The sequence below is a fragment of the Lichenostomus cassidix genome, chromosome Z (genome assembly GCF_008360975.1).
Source record: "Lichenostomus cassidix isolate B80296 chromosome Z, HeHo_3.0, whole genome shotgun sequence".
Classification (NCBI taxonomy): Eukaryota; Metazoa; Chordata; class Aves; order Passeriformes; family Meliphagidae; genus Lichenostomus; species Lichenostomus cassidix.
This window is the reverse complement of record NC_139511.1, coordinates 35134135-35155972: the sequence shown is the minus strand read 5'-3', so window position 1 is coordinate 35155972 and position 21838 is coordinate 35134135. Positions and strand designations below refer to the sequence as shown.

Here is a 21838-nt window from a genome sequence, read left to right as displayed (position 1 = left end):
TTCTTATTTTCCTGGAAATCTAGTTTCTCATGGCTTTATTTTTTTGGGGTTTTTTTTTGTTGTTGTTGTTGCTGTTTTGTTTTGTTGGGGTTTCATTGTTGTCATTGGTTTTGGGTTTTTTGAGGTTTGTTTGTTTGGTTTTTTGTGGTTTTTTCTCACTTTTCCTAAATTTCCTGAGTAATGGACTCAAAATTCTGTTTTGGATATTGAATCTGTAAAAGTCTGGAACATACCTATTGAACTTTCAGATTATTATATTGTATTAGAAGTAATAATCTGTTTTGAATGCAGTAAGTTACCTGTCCTGAGGCACATTTGATAATGTAGGAAACAATTTCATAATCTGGATTTACTTTAGATTTTTATTTTGGTTTTTCCTTTAAACCTACTTCCTCAAACAGGATTATTTAGGGTTACATTTCTCTTTGCTTATCTTCTCTCCCAAAACAAGGTAAATTAGCCTTGTGGCAATGATTTTGTGTAATATATTCATAACAATGTAGAACTACCATGATTTTCAAAATGTAGTTTTTGTTTCTATTCCATTGCAGGTCATACTATTTATCAATGACCTCTTTATTTTGTCATGCAAATGGTAGAGGGCATAATCTATGTGTGGGACATCCTGCAATCCCCACATGCTTCAGGCTGACAGCAACCTTTGTGTGAAGTGATACACAGGTATCTCTGACAGCACCACTTCTACTCAAGTTAATTCTCTACTGAGGGATCTGAGAATACTTCAGCCGGAAAGTATGATAAATTCACTACAAACACTCAGTTTCTGACCTCAGAGTGTTTGCAGATTTGGCTTTTGCAATAGCTGTCATGGAATACCTGCAATTCAGCCATGTTAAGACACTGGAAAATAAAGCACCTGAACCACCTCTTACAAAAAGTCTGAACTGAGACACTTGCATAAATGTAAATAGGGTACCCTTCATTTTCTTTCTACACACAGTCATGATGATCTTCATGCACAACTGTATTTCAGTTCCCAAACACAATGAAAGCCACATCAACATGTAGAATAAAAGACTGTAGAAAATGGAGAACCTTCTCCCCAAAACCCAAACACACCTCCAAAAACAATCACCCCCAAAACCAATTCACCACAGAAAAATAAAAATGTAATGCTCTTATTCTTAAGACAAACAAAACAGCAGCAGTGCTAGTATTCCAGATAAATTCATATACTATATAAAGGAAGATTTTTTTATACCCCAAGATACTGAAGGCTGAGCAGCTTAATTTACTGATGACCTTTTAGTTTCATTTAACATGGTTCACAAGCTATAATTTACAATTACCAGTATGACACTAGGAGGAGACCACAACAACACAAAGAATATTAAAGAAATTATTTAAATTCTAGAATCTTCATGACACTGTAATTTAGGTCCCTAATATTTAAAACTGAAGAAATCTACAAAATCATACAAAGCACCTGGCATGCCATATTCAAGGAAATTTTAAAACCCACAGGTGTAAGCTTTTTGGAGTATCCGCAGGTTCATAAATTATTTGACTGTAGAAAATTCCTAATAAAAATAACTTCGATCCTGCAAATAACACAAATACAATTTTTAAGATGTAGTATAATCTATTGATTCTTAAATGGCAATAGGACATGAACTGAACATTATGTTAATAAATTTATGACAGAATCCTTAGTTTTGATAAATAATGACACAATAAATGAAGAGGCAGGCAAAAAAAAATCTCCGAAACAGTGTACTTCCATTAAGGACTTAAAAATATTTATAAAAATATTTACTGATTTCATCCAAATCAATTCTGCTCATTCTACCTCACTATCAATCACGCCACAAAATAAAAAAAACAAAACAAACAAACAAGCAAAAAAAAACCCCAAAACTAAAAGTACATTATCACATTTACTTAATCATCAAAGTCCTGCTGACATAGTATTTTTCTTCTGCTTTAAGCCATTGGGAGGAGTTACAGAAACAAATCCCTTGAGATTGAAGAAAATCATGAAGTCAAGTACACAAAGTTTTCTTGCAAGCTCAAATGTTCAGAGTTGGACCACTGTATTTTTGTGTGATATTCATACTGGGAGCAATGACTGGAATTAATTCCAGCATGGAATGTTAGTGTGTTATATGCTATTATACATTTTTCTGTAGAGCTCAAATCTCTGTTATATTCTCTTTCAATTATCTGCATCAAAATAATTTATTAGAATTAATAAATTATTATTATATCTCTCTGGTTATAAATCAAGGTATTGCAACAGCAAAATTTATTGAAAAACTATGGATAGAATTCATTGTTCACTGAAAAATCTGTTGAAAATAGAGCAACAAGTATACATTGGGTTTATTTTACACTAATTTTCATTTCTCTGTCTAACTCTCTATATGCAACAGGTTATAATTGAAAATTTTTCTATTAGTAAATACATTATTTCTGTTTTGGAAAAAAACCCAAGGGATATAAGACTGCTAGAAAGAGACTTGTGTTTGTTATCTGGTTCCAAAACCAATGCAGTTTATTCAAAACAGCTAAGTAATGGAAATTCACAGTAAATTTCACTTCAAAAGTCCAGAGTGAGAGTAAGTTTGTGACAGAAAATTTAAAAAAGTTAATGAAAATGCCATTATGTAAGCAAAAATGCAGTTTGTGTGCATAATACCATTATTTAATAGATCTGTGCATGTCACTTATTCTTTATTACTCTACAATTTTATATTGGATTTTATTTAAAATTTAAAAAAAATAAAATCCCACTGATGGATAGAGACCCAAAAGATGAGCCAGAGAAAATCAAAGTCACTTTTCACCAGAATGTTTTACTTTATATATTAGTCAACTAAATATGATGAGTCTGATACTTTCTAAAGACATGTTTCAAGTGTGTCTGATGTACTTTCAGATTAATTTATCCTAGGAATCCTGAGCCTCCATTCAGCCAACCTAGCATGGCACCAACATCACAGCATGAGCAGGATGACAAAAGAGAAAGTTGACCCCTAAGAAGTTAAGGAAAAACTATTATAAATGATATGTCAAGAGACAGATCCTTTGCATAAGTTTAAGAACACTACGCAGATGTGTGTCAGAAGAATGTTTCATATTTTTATGTATGATTTTCCTTTAGAATTGAAAATTTCATAATTCTCTAAAAATTTGAATATATGACACTCAAACTTATTTTGCACTACAGCTGAAATAAGTCATTATTACCTGACATGGAAACTTTTGTACTTTTTTAAATTTAGGAAATTTTCAAAAATCTAGTTTTGTCCCATCTGGCAAATGGTGAGCATTTTTTAGTGCTTTTGATTTTTCAGAAAAAAAAAAATAGTAAGCCCCTTTACACTTGCCTCAAAGGGACAGGAAAAAATTGAAGAAAATCAGATGCATTATCAATTACAATCTATTTTTCCCTCAAAGTATTAAAGGAGGCATGATCCTAAATTATTTATTATTGCAAAGCGGTCCTGGGAGTTGAATTCTACTTTGACTCTCTAAAAGAAATTGTAATGACTCTAATTTTGGAAAAAGTTCAGCCTTTATCTACAATTTCAAAACTATGTTACTTAAAACTACCTAAAGCCAGAATAACAAAATGGCTATATCCAGACTTCTATTTTTTATTGTACTAACTTTTAGAAAAAGCATGGTAGACATGGGCTGTACCAAACTTTATTTTTGAAGTAATTTTTTATTTCATCTTGCTCTTGAGCCTTTTCAAGGTTGCTTGTAAGAGTATTTAAATACTGTAGTTCAACACAAGTTTTTGCAAAAAGATTGTTCTCATCTTTTCTATCCCCATAGTTGTATTTCAGGTAGAAAAACGCCCCAAACAATTTCAACAAAAAAGTACCCTATTACCATTTCCTTACTTTTTCTGTGCATTTCACCATGGATTTTGCTATTCCAGTGATGAAGCACATGAAATAGCTGGTTGAAACCTTTTGTTATGCTTTGTTATGCTTGAATGAATTTTGATGACAAGGCTGGAATTAGGTTTCTTGAAATAACTGTACAAATATTCATAACTCCTCATAAATGTTCATGAAAACACAATGGGCTGTATATATTTAAAATATTAGTGAAACTTTGATCCTATTTACTCACTCTGCTTAAGAGTAATTATTTTTTTCTTTCTCTTTTTCTCTTTATTCCTTTCTTTCTCACTTTTTTTCTCATGCCCACACCCTTTTCAATACCAGAATCACATCATATAAACATATGAAAAGAAGATAAAGGAAAGGAAAAGCAGCATAAATTCAAATTTAGACATTAATGCAATAATACTGTTTCAAATTCTACCTTTAATGAAGCTGGTGTACTCTTGAGAATTTCTTATAATTGTGTATATGCAACACATGCATGTGCAATGCCATATGCAATTTTCCTGTGTGGCCATATAATTTATTTAAGGTGTTTAATATAAGCATTAAAAACATTTTAGACAGAAAAAAGTGAAGCTGTACAATGGTATTAAAACCAATTTAATAATTAATATGCTGAGACATCCATGGTAATGTTCTCACTGAAAGCCTTAATTATTGCAGTAGCTACAGGAAAAAAAAACAACAAAAAATCAAATGAAAACTGATTTCTTCCTCAGAAACTGAATAGTACTAGACTTTCACTGGCAATACAGCAGTACACATAATTTGGTCTTTTATGCAGAAATCACTGTAGCAGTGCTTTTTGTTTTTGTTCAAAAATAAAATATTTAGATTGTTACTTTTGCCTCTTTCCTAATGTACATACATATATTAAAGGCAGGTAAGTCAAAAACTATGTCATTATGTTAGGTGGTTCAACTTAGATTTGCTATAAATTTATAAAAACATAATGATTACAATCAGAATAATCTTTTTTGCTCTGCTTTCTTTTTCTTATTCCTTGTATTAAAGCAAAATATCAGCTTTAATGAATTTTATTTGCGTGCTACTGAAAAGGAGGGAGTGAGCTCTTCGTAATTATCCTTTGGTGACATACAATCCTAGTTTCAATTAAGTTTTTTTTTAATTTGTCTGCCTTTTTAATTTTAATTGTTAGCATTACATTATGAAGGTTAAGCTGCTTCTTAAAAAATTGCTGAAAATAGACCTTTTTATCTTTAACTGTTGACTTGATGTTTTCTTTAACTACTGATTGGCAGAGTTCAGTTATCCATTTTGACCTACTTAGTGCAAGTTCTCAAAAAGAGATTAAACACTACTGGTTTATAAAATAAAAATAAATGTGGCGTTTAAAGTACCATTTTGAATAAAATATCTATCAAATATTCTTTGGAACAAAAAAAATGCAATAAAGCATTATGATATTCAGTGCAATGGTAGGGTAAAGGTTAATGAAAAAGACAAAGAAGTTCCATATTTACAACAGAGGGGGAAAAAAATTGGATCTGGTAGCTGTTAATGCAAATTTTCAGGCTGCTTTTGAAAAACTGGCAGGGTAAGCTGACAGCATAATTAAAATACATGGGTTTCTTCCTACTTCAGGGAAAGAGAAAGCTGTAAGCCAGTATTTTTGGCTACTTAACAACTTCTATATTCAATTTTCTTCTGTCATATTTTGATCAATTAATTGTGTGTGAATATGGGGCAAGAAAATCACAGCCAAATCCTTATCCAGATTATTTAGTTGTCTAAATATTAAGGATCTTCCAATGGTATGTTCACTCTTGTAGAACAACTGTCTTTTGAATTTTGTTCCTGTAAGGTTGCAAAAAAGTTAATTAATTCAAAAGAAGGCCTGCATTCTTAGGTATAAAGGCTGATAGCAAAATGATTCATGGTGCAATTAATGTATCTCTTCCAATGGGATTGGAATGGTGAATCAGAGTGTGTGTACAACCAGACTGACATCCCACTGCAGACGAAACCAGAAGAAGCTGAGCTCAACGATGACGCAACCTTCTCTCTGTGTGGTAAAGGGCTCCTTCACAGATCATGGCTGGGAGGAAATACATCAAGAATTTGCAGATAGAGCAAACCCTCTGTAGCCCCAGACATCAACTGATTGCTCATCATGCAAATTATTGGCAATGAGTGGATGGAAGCACATCATTGATGGTTCAGGTTAGGTATTGGTACTTGAAATTCCTATCACTATCTCTGGCAGGTGTGCTCTGAATGTCATCTGCTTTTCCACTTCATTTGGGATACCTCATTTCACCCTATAAATAAGTGTACTTTATCTTTTTTATTTTTTCCTTTTGTTTCATTTACTTTCATGTGGACAGAGATGTAAAAAAGGAGCACATCCCCTGAACATTTTTTGTGTCACCTCTTGCCACTGGTATAGAAAAACAGCCTAGAATTTCAACCAGTTTTTCAGGGTCCCGAATTTTACAACACAGTTCAGTGGTAAAGTATAAAGCTATATGGACAGTGAGAACTTCTCTCTTCTGTTTGCTTATGCACAAGCTTTGCACAAGCTTTTTTTTTTTTTTTTTAGGGGAAATGTGAATTGGGCATTGCAAATTTAGTTCAACTCCCAGGTTAATCTCAGTCACAGCTTTGTAGAATACCATTCTTACTTGTTATGTATGACCTCTGCTACTTCCTCTAAATATGCTATAACTCACCCTGTTAAAGTGTTTATTTCACTAGGTATATTGATTACCATACATCTGCATAATTGCTTAGCCATGATTATTCACTATTTCACCAATCTTCATGTCGTTATATATTTAACCATAAATGATTTCTGCCTACTTCTATATAATCAACGAAAGTATTGAACAACGTTGGCCTCAGACTTTTCTTTGAAATTCTGTGAAAACACCTTTATAAAGTAACAGTAAATGCATTTTTATAAATGCACCTTTATAAATGCAGCTTTACAAAGTAATGATAAATGCATAAGATCTAGCAACCAGCTAGATCTTAATACATTTGAATGGGATTGCATTGATACAGAGCTATAATTTAAAATTAAAAATTCATACAATATTGGCCTAAAAGTCAAACCCTATTTATAAAAAATCCCTGCATTTTATGTGTACTAAAATCAAATAATTAAATCAGGGGGCTATAAAATTTATTTTTCCATTAAAAATATTTAACTGCTCTTGTTTTTTAGGCCTTTTTTTACTTAGCTCTTGTTACTTGATTTTACTATCTACTTTTCCATTATTGCAAGCAAAGCTGATGTCAGAGTAACTACTTTAGCAGTTAGCAAGAATATTCATTAGCTGTGCTTGAGTATTGAATATCTGAAAACTTTAGTAAAGCAAAGAACTACTAATAATTAAAAGAACTAATAATTAAAAGTCTGAAGAACATTTAATGAGTTATTCCTGGATGTTGTCACTTTCCCTCATTGCTAATGGACTCTTTTTGTTACCATGGAGGTCAACCACATTATCTTTTTTCTATACAGAGAGAGAGAGCTGAAACTTATTATTAGTTAGCTGTTTTATTAATCTTTCTCTGCTGTTATCATTTTTACTATGTCTCTGTGTTAAGCACATATCGTACTTTTATTTTTTAGGCTACAGTGTTCTCTCCTCAATCCCTTTAACTTTTCCCTAATATTTTCCATTTAGTAAAAACAAAGCTACATGGTTAAAGAACTATTTCAAAAGCAACTTCCCACATTTCTAAAAAATGTCGTGCTATTTTCTAACTCTCCATTGCCAACTAAAACAGCGTAGGTGTATACATATATTTAGTTTATTTCCCTAGTGATGAATGACATAATTTTGACTCCTGCATAATCTGTGTAAAAATGTTCAACTTTTTCCTGTCTAGAATGCATTCAATTTTGCCTAATTTTGGCGTTTTAAGAATGAAGCATATTATAGTTTTAGGACCACAATCTGCTTGTCCTAAATGAATGTTAGGTCATAATCACTTCTAACCTCTGACTTTGACTGAAAAAAATATTTGCTTTTATTCAAAGTAAAGAATTATCTGTATTAAAGACAAACTCACTTTCAGTTGTCACACAATTTCTTTTAAAACTGAAATGGTGTGTTCATTGCTTCCATAAGATCACTGACAACACAGCAATGTAAGTCATATTTTTCTAATAACAGATTTTTTTTCCAGTGTATATAGTTTGGTAGTAATTTCTTGTGTGGCTAAAAGTTTTTGTTTATAACTATGTATGTATAATGTCTAGCTTTGTTCCATCCAAATAAAACTTTCACATATATATGCCTAAAAGTTTAGTCAGCTTTTGCCTGGAAAATTCACAGAAAAAGGTTATATACAAATTCAGGGTAGAAAATGTTTTGTAGCTCCACAGCAAGTACTGAGTCTCTACTCTCACTGAAAAATAATGAATAAAATATAAGTTAAAACTAATTTAAGATTAATTGACTGAAGACTGAAGAAATTTTCATCTCACATCATCTATACAGTTCTATAAAATTATGTCTGAATGAACCAAAACGTATCTAGCCAAACAACCTGGTCATATTATTAAACAAACAATATATTTGAACATGAGAAATGAATAAGACATTTAAATCTGTGCTCTGTTGAATACCATGAACCTGAGGTACACAGAATGAGAAGGTAGATGGTCACAATGTTCTAATTAGGCAACCTGCTGTTTTGTGTCTACATGAGTTCAAATGATACCAGACATAAGGTTATAAGCATTTCTAATGTGTGCATACACTACAGGACAAAGCAAAGTAAATTAGGAATCTAAAAAATCATTCTAACATGGCACAAACGACTTCATAGCACATGAAGAGAGCCAAATGCAAAAAGCTTTTAAACATTTCTTTTTAGGGAAGACCAATATGAAGACGCTAACTTTGATTATTATATATGGATTTTTTAAGAGCATATATTACCTCAAATTAAGAGAAGTCCTTCCAGGATGAATAATTTCCATTGATATCACAGCTTCATTCAAAACAGAAGCTCATGCTTATCAAATGTATACACTAGGTTAATGAAATAGATTAGAATATTCCTTCTTCTATACAGTGTTTCTATCTATCAGACATAGCAAATGTTCCAGTAAATCATGAAGATTCAATGACAGAAATGCTTTTGGCATCACAAAATATTCTTAAGATTTATTTTATATACTTCTCAATTACATAAATTAATGTAAATAATAACAATTGACTATATGAGGGGAATTGGATGCATTTGAATGTCTCTAAATAACCACCACTGTTCTCAATGTATTAATCCTGAATTATTAATACTAAATTTTGACCTAAGACACAATATTTCAGTGACGTTTCCTAGGACTGCCCCTTTGAATTAGCTTATTCCTCAGATTCCTCATCATTAATAATTAAACAGAAGTCAGTATCATACCATAGATGCTCCCTCTCCAAAGAGTCCACAGAGCAGCTCCAGCCACTGAGTGCTCATGTTGTCAGACTGCTTACCATAGGGTGGGAAGCTGAGCTTCATAACTTCCTTGAGCTGAGGCTACACTGTCATTCATGGTCAGTATACAAACACCAGACAAAAATTACTTGAAACAGTAACATATACTTTTGGATATCTAAACTGTTTTAATTTCAACCCAGATTTAATAATCAACCAGTAAAATTCACTCACCCTCTCTTCGATTAAGCCTTGCAAATCCAGGGCTGTGACTGCTAGACAGCTCTGATGAGCTGCTGAATGATGACTGAGGCAAAGCAGACACCAATGGATCATCACAATTATCTGCCAATGAAAAATATCACATTCAGGTTAATACAACAGACACCACGTACTGGAACAGCTACAGAATCAACTCTGTATCTGAGACCAGCCTATCTCTAAATATTTCATCTTGATGTATTTTGTGTAAATGTATCAGTACTGAAGCAGAAGTTTGGGGGAGTTTTACCCAAAATCTCATGAGACTACCAGACTGTCATTTATTATATCCTTTAACTGGCTGTACTAATACACTTCTAACTTAACTTTAGAGATTACATCAAAAAATGGTTCACTGCTCACTCACTAAAATTTACATGAATAGCAACTGACACATTCTATTCTTTGTTGCAATACCGAGATACAACCTCAGCACATTATTTTTATTTGCTTTAGACCTGATGCCAGCACTGGTCATTGCAATCCCTTTTAATGTGAAACCACATTAAATGCAGCTTTTTCCAAAAGAAAAAAATAGCCAAATAAACTGAACCAAATTATATAAAAAAGCCATCTCATCCCTTTTAAGCACTGTAAGTATGACAAAAGGAAAATATTTTGCTTTGACAATGGTATACGTGTTTGACAAAGACACAGCAAAAAATCATTATCTTACAATTATTAGTATGCCAGTCCTAACATCATCCAGAACAAAACCTGAATGTTTCAGAAAAAGAAGACTTAACTAGAGTTAACAATCAATTGTGCAGAAACAAGCAAATAATAATCAATACTCTGGCTTTAAATGCCTCTCCAGCTGAATTACTCTACAGGGTATAGGTTCATTCTCCATTTAAATTTGAAACGTATCAATTGAGAATCAATATCTGATCCAGTTTAGCTGAAAGAAGATTAACTTTTTAAAAAACTCAGAGAAGGCAAGCAAGTCCTTCCCTGACTATACAAGGCTGGCAACTGCTCTTTAGAAAAAGAACAAATTATGTCAACTTTTAGTCTTTATGAAGTGGTTCTATTCCGGACAATCACATTCCTTGAATTCCTTGAATTCATTCCTTGAATGCAACTGGTAACTGACAAGTCACAGGTGAATTCTTCTTGATCTAACCCTTCCATTTGTCTACCAGGTTTCACTGTCAAAAATCATAAATATTAATTAATACAAAACCTTTTCCTGCCAGTAATAATTAAGTGTTTCTGATGAGTAATTATAGATATTTCTAATTAGCAGCAAGACTTTTATAAGAATGTCCCAAGGGGATATTTTATCACATTCAAAAAATTTTTTTGAAGTTGTTTAATTTGGTTCTTTGATGAAAGATCTTTCTGAAGGAAAGGCCTGATGCTGGCCTTGCCTGTTAAAGTTTTCTCAAATACCATAAATAATAACCATTCATAAGAAACAATAAGTTTTGTTAACTGCTCTTGATAAACCCACATACACCAAATTCAACTTCACTAATGAAAAAAAATAGCATTATTCTTACTTTCATAATCTTATTTCCTGTTCTAGATTTATACAATAAAAAGGGAAAAATTTTATAACTACTCTCTACTGTCTAACTGCAAACTCATTTTTTCACTTCATTATCCACGGATTAGATTTGCAATGGTGAAAGAAGCAGTTATACTTGGGACAAATTGTCCAACTGGTAAGCACAAAAGAAGAAAAAAAATGAAGGTCTTATGAGGAAATGCATTACACTGGTAAGTCTTAGAAAAGGATCTCATTAGTGAAAGGTTTCTTTACAGCACAGAAAAGAGAAAGAACTTATTAGTCATAAATTACAGCAGAAAGAGAAGAATATGATGATGCTGTGTTTCCCACAGAGAGCTACTTACACTGATAGATGCAAGGGATCACTTCAAGCGTCACTGATCCTTTTTCTACTGCCAAAGCCTACATTGTAAGCCTAGATTCCAAGATGAGTATTAAGAGGTGAAAATTAAAAGGTATTTTTACTCAAATCTATTAGCATAATATACTACCACGGAACCATGAAGTCACAGAACAGTTTGGGTTGGAAGGGCCCTTCAAAGGTCATCTAGTCCTAACTCCCTGCCATAAGCTGGGACACCTTCCACTAGATCAGATCTTCCAGAGCCCCATCCAACCTGATCTTCAATGTTTCCAGGTATGGGGCATCTACAGCCTCTCTGGGTAAATGGCTCCCATGTTTTACCACCCCCAAAATAAAAAATTTCGTCCTTGTATCTTGTCTAAATCTACTCTCTTTTGGCTCAAAACAATTACCCCTTGTTCCATTGGTACAGGCTTTCCTACAGGCCCCCATTAAGTATTGAAAGGTCACCATAAGGTCTCAGTGAAGGCTCCCCTTCTCCAGGCAGAACAATTCCAACTCTCTCAGCCTTTTCTTATAAGTTCTGGAGAAGTTCTGCTCCATCCCTCTGAACAATTTTTCAGCCCTCCTCTGAACCTGCTCCACAGGTCCATGTCTTTCCTGTGCTGAAAATTGCAGAGCTAGATGCAGCAGAATGTGTTATCTCTTTCATATGCCTCAGATTTTAAATGTTGATCTTCTGGTGAGAGGTGGCATGAGTTATGAAATGAATCACCAAGAATGAGACCATGCCATAAATACCTAGAAGCACTCGTAGATAAACAACAGCAGGCATACTACTTTTACAACACCCCTGGGTATAAAGTCTTCACAAATTTCAGTTCAAAATTTTTATAAAAGGTACATTTCCACTGCATGGATGATACATCTGCCTTTGTAATGTTTACTTGTGCCAACTACATTTTTTATCTTTTTTCTTTTCAATGTACATGTTGGAAAGGAATCAATGCTACTGAATTATGCTAACCAGATGGCCTAATACATGTGTATTTGTGAAACAAATATATTTTTTTGAGATATTCCCAGAAGAATTCTATGAGCCCTTAACATTTATTGTATAATAATTTTTGTCAAACATGATTTATAGTAGAAAGGCATATAAAATTTTGAATATTAAAAAAAGAGTGTTATCCAAAATCCAACATGATACAGTTTTCTGCCTTTGCACTATATGAGAAATGAGCAATGTATCACAAATAGATATACCCTGAATAATTATACATTTCTTTTACAACAGATGCTATGCTTTATTTCAGGAAAATTACTCCATATGAACTTCTGCTTTATTGCTTACCACATGTATCTTTAAAACATATTCTCGTTGTAACTTCCAGGGTGCAATTTAACTCAACATTTAGTATCAGTTCCAGAATTAAATCAAAACACTGTTAAAATTGTCAAGAACAAGATGGTCAGTATCAACTCATTTCTCAAATTAAATAAAAACAAATGAAAGAATAGTCTCTACAGAGTGGAAATTCTACACGGTTTCAGTTACATTGGAAAACATTCTACGCAATGGAAACACTGTTTGAATTCAGTGCTTTCCCATATGCTACTAGTGACTTCATTTCTCTTGGACAGCCTTTCACTGTACGACAGAACACATCTCACTGCTGAAGGCAGTGTAGGACTTTGTAGTGATATTTCACACAGCTTCTCCTGGCTAAAGGAATACTTAAGTAGTCTATTCTAACATGAGATTTAAAATGAGGAGTTTTAGTTAGAAGTTGTCCATCATATGGCATTTATTACATATTTTGTGATAAATATTTATTTTTAAACAATACATAAGGATACCAAAACCACAAAGAAACCCTGTAATAGGCACAAAAATCTCCTAACAAATAAGGTTTTGTGAAGGAAAGAATATATAAACAAATACATATTACCTGTTATTCAAGAATAATTGTTCAAGTTATATAAGACCTTGCCTTTCCATACACCATAATTCCAGTGTGAGTTCAATCAAATTTATAAAGCAACGGAGGCATTTTATAGGAATAAAACTCTTAAGTGATGCATTAATAAAGTATGCCTATCATTTGTCTTCCAGCTTCAAATACTATCTCATTATGCAGACTCAGAGAAAACCAAGGAATTTTTAATACAGAGGTATGAAAAATTACATAGATCATGCCATATGAACTACAACAAAGGAGTTCAAATAGGATATACTATAATAACTATTATGATGATGATATTAACAGTTATCATAGCTATAACATTATGGTTGATCAAATTTTTTTTTCTTCCACTAAAGCAGCTGTTTGCTGTAACAAAAATAAAAATAATAATAAAAACAGCAGAATACTGGGACAATCTGACATTTTTTAATTCAGAATCCATAGTATGTATTTTAATTTCTATGTAGTGAAACAAATCTGATTTCAATTACAGGCACAAACCTTCTCTTTTTTTTGGCAACATCAAGAATACATAGCACTGGTTTTATTTTGAATGGAACAGTCAGGCTACTGTTCTTTATCTAAATTATCAGCTTGGTCCATAATAAAGACTAACAGATTTTTATGCTTTTCAATTTGAGTATAAATTTACTCTAAATAAGGAAATGTCAACATGAAGTGCTTAGTTACTACACGTTGACGTGCAATAATGATATTCTGTTCATAATTATCTAAAAAGTAAATGCATTACATCAACACATTGACTTTTCTCATGATATATCTTAATTCAAACTAAAACATCCCAACCCAAGAGCATACACAAATTAGCATATTGCAATTTCACTTATTTAAATTTTAATGAAATTATTTTCAGCTATTATACTGTTGAAAACACTTTTTCTTTAAATGAAATTCAATTTACTCAAAACTCCCTCAAACAACATGACCTATCAAATTATTAATTAACTATTAAAATTCCCATAAAGGACGACAGAAGTAGCATAGCAAGAAAGGATTATGATGTTTGACTTCCTTAAATACCTATCAAGTTCTTCAGTTTTATCAAGGATTTAAAGAAAATATTGAGTACCTAAAGAGCAAAGCAACATTTTAATATTAAAAAAACAAAAAAATCTTTCCAATAAGCCACATGAAAACAAAACAACAGTAACAAAAACAAATCAAGGAAAGTTTTGCAATATTTCTTCAAGCAGAGAAAACTAAATACCTAATCATCAGACAAGTAGAAGAGCTAAAGCCCACTATAAATGCAGTTGTAGTGGAACAGAATAGAAAGGGCAATAGCTCTGGGAGTCTCTCAGAAGTGCAATAATGTTCATCCTTCTCATGCAGGTCAGCCCGAAGAAGGATCAACTTTGCTATCAGATTTTAATAAATGAATATCTGTGATGAAAGACTTTGTGAAAAGGAATGAGACTCTTAAAAATAAGGGACATGAGATACTGCATCAAGAAGACTAGTGTTTGCTAAAACCTAAAATAAAGTTGCCACAAAACTTGCCCTCCAACAGGTATTTATTAAATCTATAGTTCTGTCATGTGCACTTCAAAGAAGTCCTTTTCCTGTTACTGTGAAAACCAAATATTCTTTAACCCATCTGCTCTTTTCAACAAAAGATGCTTAATTTTCCCTAAGAGTAAGCACCTATGTCACTTTACCTAACAGAACATTTAAATATGTTAATTGTGGTAATTTAGTCTTTGGTCAGTGTGCAGGCTTCTAATTAGTTTCAAAAGATTCACTGAATTTGATGAGATTTCTGTGACACAGATAAAAAGATATTTCTCCTCTCCTTGTTTTCCTGAGAGTTATTGACCATTATGTTGATGCCGATCTTGGTGAAATCCTCATCAGTAAGAGAAATGAGGAGAAGTCGACAGATTTACAGACAATTAGACCATCATAGTTCCAGGCCTTCGAGCTACACATTATGCAATGTCACCTAATATGAACCTGGCTGTCATTACTGCTGCTCCTACATGCTTATCCTTGCATTTGCTTCCCAGACAGGGGTAAGTTATTCTTGTTCAGAGAGCCTTAGGACTTCCTTATCTCAGGTCTACTGCTGCCTGCTTGTAGCTAGGAGTTTAAAAACAACTCACTGAAAGTTCCACTGTTTTATTCACGCATCTTGAAGCCATTCATAGCCACTAGGGTTTTCCATTCTTCAGCTGAGTTTATTGAATATATCAGGCATTTCCACTTATTACATTTCACCTGCATTAAGTAGCCAAATAAGTTCATAATGCTTTCCTTCACTGAGGTTTTCTGCTGCTTACTTCTTTGAAAAATGTTAATGTTTCAAGCTGAAATTTTACTGGTGACTAGTTCAGGCTGATTTTCTTAATTTATTTTTTATTTAAACAGAAGTTTTCATTAACAGATTTCAGCTATTTCTTGGAGGGGGTGGAGGGAGAAGGAGGGTAGCTGACTGCTCAAGATGAAATAAAAGGTTTTGGGATTTTGACAACCTTTCTCTGAAAATGTAAAAGGTTTATCAAGGGATAACCTGCAGGGCTGGTGATTTTCTTGAATTTGAAACAAAGTCCTCCAATTTTCTGATAAAATTTTTCCAGATGGCTGTTAACACAAATTCAGCACAGAATTCTGACACTTAGTAGTCAGTTTTTTCTATTGTATACACATCAGGCATGTGATTTTTACCTTAACAAAGTACATTAATAGCTGGTACGGTTGTTATATAGCTGGAAAGTGTGTTTTCCTTTGGTATTTATTTATTTATTTTTAGTTCTTTATTTTTATCTGATTACGTGAACAATTTTTGTTCCATAAATTACAGAAAAGGGGCATGAAAATCACAGAGAGTTTTGAAAACCCCTAAGAAAGTGAAATAAAGGGCATCCTTGTTCTTAGCACCCAGAAATCAGACACAAGTCAGCAACTCTAGTATTAATTGACATTAAGTACCCATTAATAATAACTGAGTTAACTCACTCCTAATTCTCTTCGTCCATTCCAGAAACCTGTGGCCTATGATTCATGGCAAGGGTGATATTACCACTAAAACTTAACACCTAATACCTGTTACGATTTGAAACAAACAAAAAAAACTTATAATAATTTCCAAGATTATTGGATAAAGTCTGTATTTTTTCATAGACTCCAGCTACGTTTTTTTGTCTGTGAATTCAGTGGTGAAAGAGCATATGATTCAATAAAACATTACACTAAGACAAATTAGACCCGAGAGGTGATGGGAGAAACGAGTGATTTGCAGTTAGGATCTTCTTATTCACTTAGAAGACATACTGCAAAATTTATTAATTAAGCATATATGCTGCAGTAACATTTTTAGATTAGCTTCTTCAAGGTGTATCCTACAGTAAATCAAGTAAGTAGAAAGGTATAACTTCTACCAGATAGGCAAGTTTTGGATCTTTTGACTTAGAGGTCTACTTCTCCTCAAACAAGAGTCAGAATGGTAAAAATATGATAAACACATTCCCAAACATCACAGAATCACAGTTTTGTGGCTTCTTATGGGCCTTATTTAGTTGTATAAACTCAAAATAATATTTAATTGACATTTTTGTTACTGAAGTATCATGCATTGTCATTGAGTTTTTGTAGGGATCTTGGCAACACAGACTACAGGTTGAAAAATGCTTTTAGTATAAAAAGATAGTAAAACATCACATGTTTATTAACAGATCTTTCCCAAAAGAGAGAATGTTTTACACTACTTCTTACCAGAAGTATTTAGAAATCATTTTTCTTTTTCCTAAACCAGAGGATGCAGAGAAAATTCACACAAAAGGGGAAAGAACTGCTTGTTTGTTTCAATGAAATCTTTGACTGTGATTTAATTACATCCAGCTTCGGTCAAAGGTAAAGAGTTTCAGTTGGACTGCATTTCACCCAAGCAACAAACTTCCTATTCTTAAAGTTAAAAATTAAAAGAACATTTCCCTTCTACTGAAGAAAAATTTATATGCAAGATTTCACAGGGAAACAAGCAATGATATTCAAGGCCTAAAAAAAAAAATTTAAAAAAAACACCCCCATTCAATCCATTACTCTGGCAACAGGCTCTCTGTCATCTCCCAAGGCACATGCTAGCCCTGGTCTGCTTGAAAGTATCTGACAAGAAATGAAACTCGGGAGGCCCAAGAATACTGAAGGCAGTATAGATAAAGTCCTTGTTATGGCACTGTAGGTAAAGAGGAAACAAAAAAGTATACACACTTACTCATTTCAGGATTAAAAGGGTCGATACTAAATTGACTACACTTAAAGATTGACTACACTTTAAATTGTCCCAGAAACCAAACAGAAAACAAGTAATTTGTACATACACACACAGTGTATAATAGCTTTTTACAGTTGTAAATTCCCCTCTTCTTTCATAATTTTTATAAATTTAAGTATCTTTACTGCTAGGGAATAATACCTTTTGTTCAGTGGTAAGATTTCCAAGACAAGATCTTAAGTTAACCTTCAGCTGTAAACCTTCAGATCTTTCTGTCTTTTCTCCGTACAAAGGAAACAAATCTCCTTTCTTCACTATCAGTCATATTATTTCAAGCGAAAGTTTATACCAATGGTGGTAAAGTTACCTCAAAGATTCTTTAATAAGACAAATTCCTTTGGTCTTATTCTGTGAGCCTCAATTTCCACTGTCACTTTGTACACACACTCTAAACAGTCAGAATTTGCACTTTTTCTTTGAAGGGAAGCTACAAGCACAGAAATTGGTAGCAGAGGTCAATGCCTTGGGCTGAAAGCAAACTAATTCCCAGCTTCTACTCTTTATTTCCATTTATCAATTACTTTCATATACTGTATTTGTCAAGCGTGCTTCTCAAGGCCTAAGATGGAAGACGGTGCTGCAGGCAGTGGTGTGAGGCACAGAGTATGTCTCCAGCCATCCTCTGGTTGTTCCCACCTTTGTAAGCACATAGCACTGCAGACTTGGCAGGTCTGCAGGAGTGTGATGTAACCTATCTGCCAGGCCACCCGTTATTTGTATTTTGACCTGAGATAAGCTCAGCTGGTTAGAGTCTGATGCTAACAATGCCAAGGTTGTAGGATTCAATCCCTATGTGGACCATTCACTTAAGACTCAATGGTCCTTTTAGATCCCTTCCAGCTCTGAATATTCAGAGATTCTGTGACCATTGTCCACCATACCAGAGAGGCTTTACCTACTGGGCCTGCTTGATCACAGCACACATTTCACAATTATGGATGAGCTGTGATACAGAGTCCATGGCTAAGCCCATCCCTTGATCATGAGCCCATCTAATGTTGCATCTCTTCCCTGATGACCTGAGGCATCATGGGCCCACCAAGTCAGAAATAATTCACCCTTATGCTGCCTGTCGAGATCCACCTGAGACATTTTAATGTTGGCAGCTTGATCCACTCCACTTTTGTTGGGATGTTCTTCAGCAGCCTGACTGCTGGGCACATGTGCATCTCATGACATACTTTTACAGCCAACTTCCCTACCCAGGCAGTGATGTTTTGCCACAGTTCACCAGCTCAGATGGGTTTGCCTCTGCACTGCCAATTGGTCTTTTTCCATCACTGCAGCCATTCCCACAGAGCATTTGCCACCACCCACAAGCTAGTGTAGAGGTAGAGTGCCAGCCATTTCTCTTTCAGTAATATCTAAAGCCAGCTGGATGGCTTTCAGCCCAGACTTGATCCACCTTGTCCCTCAATAGCTTCTGCAACTTGTCACGTAGGGCATCCATTTTCAATGCATCCCTATAATATGCCAAGAACCACCACTTAAGAGAATGTATCACTTTTCATTTTCAGGTAGCTGATTATATTGTGGGGCCTCCTCAGGACTTGTCACCTTTTCCTCCTCCTCTCTGAGGATGGTCTGAAATTTCTGCCTTTGGGCCGGTTTGTGGTGACTTCAAGATCCCTGGGACACTGGGGTTTGCTATTTGAGGTTGCTGTGTGAACAGCACAACCCACTTATTTCACATTGCATCAGTGTCATGATGTGTGGAAGAGACTTTGAACATCCAGCCCAACACTGGCAGTCAAGCTGCCAGAACGAGCTGTGCATCAGTGACAATCACTTCTGAGGCAGCTTGAACCCTTTCATGAGCTGCTGTTCTCTCTTTTCTAGTTGGTGTGTAACAGGCCTCAGATCTTTTGTATCCACAAAAGAACCCCACAGGTCATCCGGGAGCCTCCCTGGGTACTTTTTGCCAGAGACTCCAGAAAGGACCATTCTCTGCAGGTGCAGTGTAGAGCACATTTTTCATATCTTGTCCTGTCGTAATTGGCAAAAGGGTTACTGCATGAACAATCTCCCATCTATTTTGCTCTAAAGCTTGCTGTTCGGGACCTCACTTAAAAATCATTCTTCTTCCATGTCACGTGAAAGAGAGAGTTTACAGTCTGATTGTAATCTGGAATATGCATCTCTAAAACTCCACAACACCTAGGAAAACCTGCATTTCCTTTTTGTTCATTGGGCAGGACATAGCTGCTATTTCATTGACCACATCCATTGGAACCTGATGATGCCCATCGTGCCATTTGTCCCAGTTCCCTTCAGTACAGGGTTAATTTTTGCAGTAGTCGGAAGGGGGCACAGCTAGAACAGTCAGATTATTCTATAAACCTCATGTCCTCACCGGGGGCAGAGGAAAGGAGTCTCTTCTTGGGAGAAGGGCTTCCTCCCTGTTGAGCAAATGTGGCAGACTGAGGGGCGGTAACTCTGGTTCCATGCTGGAGGGAGTGGTTTGGGTGACACCAGTTCCAAGCCAGAGTGAGTGGTGGGGGTAGTACGGCAGCTGGGTGTTGTCTGTTCACAGAGGTTTCCTTGGTGAGCAATAACATTTCTTTTCTTGTACACTCTGTCTTTAGAGTTGTTACTGTTATTATGTCCTTATCTTATTGCTGCTTCTCAGAAATTGTTCTTCTCTCAACTGTGATCTTTACTTTATATGCCTCCAATTCTCCCCTCCAGACTGCTGCAGGAAAGAGAAGGTAGGAGGAATGGAATAAGTGAGAGGAAGTGTGGTTTGGAGAGTCTCAGTGGGAACACGAAATTGCAGAGTAGCTTTCCTAAATCATGATACTCATTTACTCCTAAAAACTGACTTTAGTGGGCAGGTCCCTTGGCCTTAGTTTATTTTATGGAAAAACCAGCATTCAGGAGGATTTTAATTGTCTTCTCCCCTTTCTCAAAACCCTCCTCCTCTGTGTTGCCCCATACTGTGATGTCCTCAAGGTACTGCAAGTGTTGAGCCTCGCCCTTTTCTAGTGCAGTCTGAATCAGTCCACAGCAAATGGTGGGATTTCATCGCCACCCCTGGGGGAGTCAGTTCCAGGGGTACTCCATGCCCCTCCAGGTGAAAGCAAACTTTATTCAGGCCATTATACTCCAGTGGCAGTCTCTGTTCTCCACTGGATTTGCACACTGGCTATATAGGACTGCTAAGAGGTGAGCGTGTCTTGCTGACCACTCCCTTGGTCTCCAATTAATGAATCATTTCATGGGTGGGGGCCACAGTCCCAGTCAGTGTGGTTTTGCCAACAGTGCAGTGATATGGTAGCAGTGAGTACCTGTTGTTCTTCAGCCCTCAGCAGTCCCACAGCAGAAGGGTCTTCTGAGAGACCAGGCAAGGTATTCAGCTCTCTAATTTCCTGTCTCCACAGCTCCAGCAGTTCCGTTTTGAGTCCCTGAAATACCCTCTCCTGAGGTAATCTATGCCAAGGATTCCCATGGACTCTGGGCCAGTCAAAATGGGGTGGTTTTGCCATTCATTCCCAGCCAGGCTCACTCACTTCAGCTTCAGTACAATCAGGACTGTAACTAACAGCTGATCCCCCTGTCACCCCAAAAACAGAGATGGATTCTGTCCCTCCACATCTCAATGGCCTCAGGGTACCTCATGCTCTGGTGTCAACTAAAGCCTTACACCCTTGTGCATCTGATGTGCCAGGGCATGGGATCTGCACAGTCCAAGAGATCCAATTGTCCCTTTTCTTCACCTGGTTGGAGGCAGGGCCCCCAGCCCTGGTCATAGCACTCATTGCTTATTCCTTGTGACTATCAACTGAGGTCTGTTCAAGAAGACCAGAAATAACATCAGCCCTCCTGTTCTGTCTGAGGACTTTCCCACTGGAAGCTGAGTGACAATTCTTACCCTTGAAGAATTTCCTGTGGCACTTGTTCGTCCTTTCAGCTCACATTCCTGTGCTGCTAGAGCAGAGATGGGTTTTCCATCCCACTTCCTCATGTCCTCTCTGTGGTGATCCAGGTTAGGTCATGGTGTGTACTCTCTTTCTCAAGCATGAGGTACTTGCTGCCAATAGCAGAGACTCTGTTCCATCTGGTGGGAATGGAACATTTCCTCTCTAATTTGCTTGAGTCTTCTGAGTCTGTCTGCAGTCTTGGACAATCTTTCCACAGCCAAGGCACATTTCAGCAGGGAGGAGAAAAAATGATCTTCACTTTCCCAGAGTTGGGTAGTCACCT

General features: G+C 35.4%; 1 protein-coding gene across 1 annotated transcript in view; it reads right to left on the bottom strand.

Annotated features, from left to right (window-relative positions):
- Positions 1-21838, bottom strand: part of CNTNAP4 (contactin associated protein family member 4) — a 204814-nt gene that overhangs the window by 151181 nt on the left and 31795 nt on the right. The window contains exon 2 of the mRNA XM_085042316.1: positions 9531-9641. Coding sequence (XP_084898442.1) covers positions 9531-9641 — 111 coding nt within the window. The remainder of the gene's footprint in view (positions 1-9530; positions 9642-21838) is intronic.